This window comes from Juglans regia, unplaced genomic scaffold, assembly GCF_001411555.2.
Source record: "Juglans regia cultivar Chandler unplaced genomic scaffold, Walnut 2.0 Scaffold_204, whole genome shotgun sequence".
Taxonomy (NCBI): Eukaryota; Viridiplantae; Streptophyta; class Magnoliopsida; order Fagales; family Juglandaceae; genus Juglans; species Juglans regia.
In genome coordinates, this window is record NW_023351323.1 from 1 (window position 1) to 3,538 (window position 3,538).

At 36.5% G+C, this 3,538-nt stretch overlaps 1 protein-coding gene across 1 annotated transcript; it reads right to left on the reverse strand.

Moving 5' to 3' along the window:
• Positions 1–1,719: 1,719 nt before the first annotated feature.
• LOC109006444 (BOI-related E3 ubiquitin-protein ligase 1-like) lies at positions 1,720–3,279 on the reverse strand. Its single transcript, XM_018985722.2, has 3 exons — positions 3,041–3,279; positions 2,593–2,941; positions 1,720–2,296 (listed from the first exon to the last, which is right to left on the reverse strand). Exons 1-3 carry the CDS (start codon positions 3,094–3,096, stop codon positions 1,766–1,768), a joined length of 936 nt encoding a protein of 311 aa, XP_018841267.2. The 5' UTR covers positions 3,097–3,279; the 3' UTR covers positions 1,720–1,765.
• Between the last annotated feature and the right edge of the window lie 259 nt (positions 3,280–3,538).

A 3,538-nucleotide genomic window follows, 5' to 3' on the forward strand; every position in this document is an offset into this window, starting at 1 on the left:
ATTTTAAAAAAATAAATTATTTATTATATTTTATATTAAAAAATTTATAATAATTAAATAAAATGAATTAAAATATATTTGGATCCAAGCGTACTCTCAAGTGAGAAGTACAAACCATAATCATTCTTTAACTTTCTGATGACAGATGTGACCATTAGAAATGCAATGATTAATTATCCTTTAACTTAGAACGATTATTTCTAACATAGGGTGCGGCTACTCTGCCGCCCCTTCTTGACCGCTGGGCTTACCGCCCAGCGTAAACTAGTTTTTTTTTTTTTTTTTCTTTTTTTTTCACATTTTTTTAATATATTTAAATACATTTAAAAAATAAAAAAAATACATCAATACATTTAAAATCACTTCCTTAATCACTAAGTAAAAAAAAAATAATAATAATAAAATAAAAAAAGACAAGTGGTCAAATAGAGGTGTCAAATTGAGTGGGCATAGTAGTATTTTCCTTCTAACATAAAAGGGTGAAAAAAAAGGTGGAAGAGAGATTCGTCCAATAGGGCTTTAGATTTGGCTATCACATCGTGGTGGTCAGTAGTAAGACACTAAAGATAAAAGCTTTTTTAACAAAAGTCATTCAAACTTTATTTACTTTGAAGACTTGACGCATTATTGTATGGTAGGTAACGGGCATTTTTTTTGGATAGTGGTCGAAAATGGGATGATTGATCCAATTTATTCATTAGGATTGCTGAGACCGTGATGTATATATCTCAGATCACGATCTTCTAAAGTGGGAGTGCCATTTAGAGAGAAATTTATCACATAATTGAAATAAATAATTTTTAAAAAATAATATTATATACAATCGTATAATATATAACTCACAACAATGTATAAATTTACTTGTAAATTTAATTAAATGATGGATTGGATTATGCAGAAGCCGAAGTACTAAGAACCAGTAGGCATAAAACTTGGATCAGATTGTTGACTGTTGTTAAGGTTTCTCTTTACATGATAGTCATTGATCTCAAGAAAAAAGAAAAAAAGAGTGATAATTTAACATTTTAACCTTCGGGCATGATGACACCATTTTCTACCGGTTTCCACCAAACCAAAACTCAGTACCCTTTATTATTATTATTATCATTAAAAGCTGAGAAGGAAGCACTCCGTCCTTTGTAAAAAGTTGCAAAAGTCATGGGTCCTCCTCAGTTGCAACTTTTTAGGTCACTGGTGGCCGAAAGATAGAAAGAAAGAAACCACTCGATCGATCGGCCATTGTTCGAGACCATATGCGTCGTATTCCTCGTGTTCTTTCATAATTTCATTCACCTCCACCACCCAAGATAACTTTTACATAGCATGGTGAGGGTCTCACCACGGCCTAGAAAAAGACTCATCTTCTGCCCCACGGAACAGACAATGTAGATATACATGCGTGACACTTGTGGGGCATGATATTTCATTTCCTTTTTTTTTCCCTTACCCATTTTGGAAGGCATGGATTTGACTTATGGGTTTTAGGAAAAATTAATTAATAACCCATTTTGATTATCAAAACTTTCCTTTGCAACACGGAAGAACTCCTAATTACCAACATTGCCAAATCCAACAGTCAAGAAAATATATGGCCAATTAGTGATCCAGAAGCAATTCACAAAAAAGATTTAAAAAAATATCTACCAAATTAGTCAGAAACAAAAATAGAAACAATCTCTGTAAGGTTTTTTTTTTTTTTTTTTTAATCCCCTTCATCTAACAGGTATTTTCAAAACCCTAAATGAGTTTTTTTTTTTTCTCCCCACTAGGAGAAATCCACATGCACGCTAGCATTGATGACAGAATGACATACTGGACAACTGCGGAGATTGGACCCGCACGTGGTACAGAGGCATAGATGCCTGCACAGTAGTAACAACACCCTCGACTCCCTCACCCTACACTGCCTACACATTCTGTCCCCGTCGCCGCCGACCACCGCCTTATCCTTCATCGTCTCCGCCTCCTGTCCGCCTTCATCCGCCGCACCGCACTGCCCCCCCATATCGTTGCTGCCGCAGCTAGACTCCGCGTCGCTGTCCTTGCTCACGTGCGCCAGCACTTGCTCTAGATCGTTTCGTAGACTGTTGGCCATGGCCTCGTTCGTCTGCGCCAAGTCCCTCCAAATCTGGTTCTCCACCCACAGGCTTTCCACTCTTTCCTGAAGGGCCCAATTCAGCTTTCCCATTCTCTGAATCTCTTCCTCCTTTTCTTTCAGTTTCTTCGTGAAGTTTTCCTGGAATGCCGACACCAACATTCTTTTTTGCTCCTCAAGTTTCGAACTTAACTTTTCTGCCTGTTAAGATATCAACAGAGGATTTATTAGATCATTGAATATCACGACTAAAATCCGAAAAAGAAAATCATAGTTTACACATCAAGAACGTTTCTATTGCTGCCTTACAATGAAAACTGAAACGCCCGATTCAGAACAAAATCTTTTTTGGTTTTTCACTGTCTTCGCATAAAAACCACGCAAAATTATTTAAATTGCAAATACTTCTTCCTCTCTTTTTTTTCCCATTCTTTTTAGACCATAGAATCGGAAAAACTAAAAAAATAACATAAAAACAGTGAAGATTAGATAATTACATATTGGGCAAAGAAGCAATCGATCTCTCCTTGTTGTTGTTGTTGAGCCTGGAAGATAATGTCCCGGTCGACAAAAGATGGCAACCCAGATAACTTGGTTCTCTTTTGAGGGACTGTCAGAGCACTGAGCTCATTGATCGAATCCGTGGGACGCTTTCTATGATCAGGGATACTGTAGGAGAGCCCGCTATCAGCCTTATTGATGAACGTTTTAGCCGAACCCAGATTGTAATCTACGGATTGGGTAAAAGGTGGGAGCCCTTCAGGCATTGTGCCTGCCAAAGGCAGCCCAGAATACATCTGGGCACTGTATATATCGGCGTTTCCTTGATTAGGCTTGATAAAACCTCTGCAAAAATCGAACCAACATCAGGAAACTAATCAAGCCATATATTACCCAAAAAAGGAAAAAAAATCACTGAAAGGGAGATATGGAGACTTAAGGTACCTATTTGTGAGTGACTGAGAAGGAAATCGATACATATGCCGAGCTTCAACTGCCATGAACGTTGGTATTCTTTCGCTTTTCTGTGAATTGTGAAATCAGTTTCTTCTCGTTCACAGAGAGAGAGAGAGAGAGAGAGGACGAGGCAGAGCATGCAAATGGAAGAGGCTTGAATGAAATAATGAAGTTTATTATAGGCTTTGGTTTGTGTTGTTTTTAGACAGGGGGAAAAGTCGAAGACTTCCGGGGAGAGAGAGAGAGAGTGAGAGGGGGAACTTTGTTCTGGCGTTGTTTGTTTTTTAAAACATCTCATTTCATCTCATCTCACCTCATCTCATCATTATAATTTTTTTAAATTCTCAAATAAAATAAAATAAATAATTTAACTTTTTCAAATTTTAAAATAATAATAATATTAAAAAATATATTTTAATAATATTTTATTCAACTTTTTAACTTTAATCTCAACTCATCTCATCTCATCTCATCTAATCTTATTTC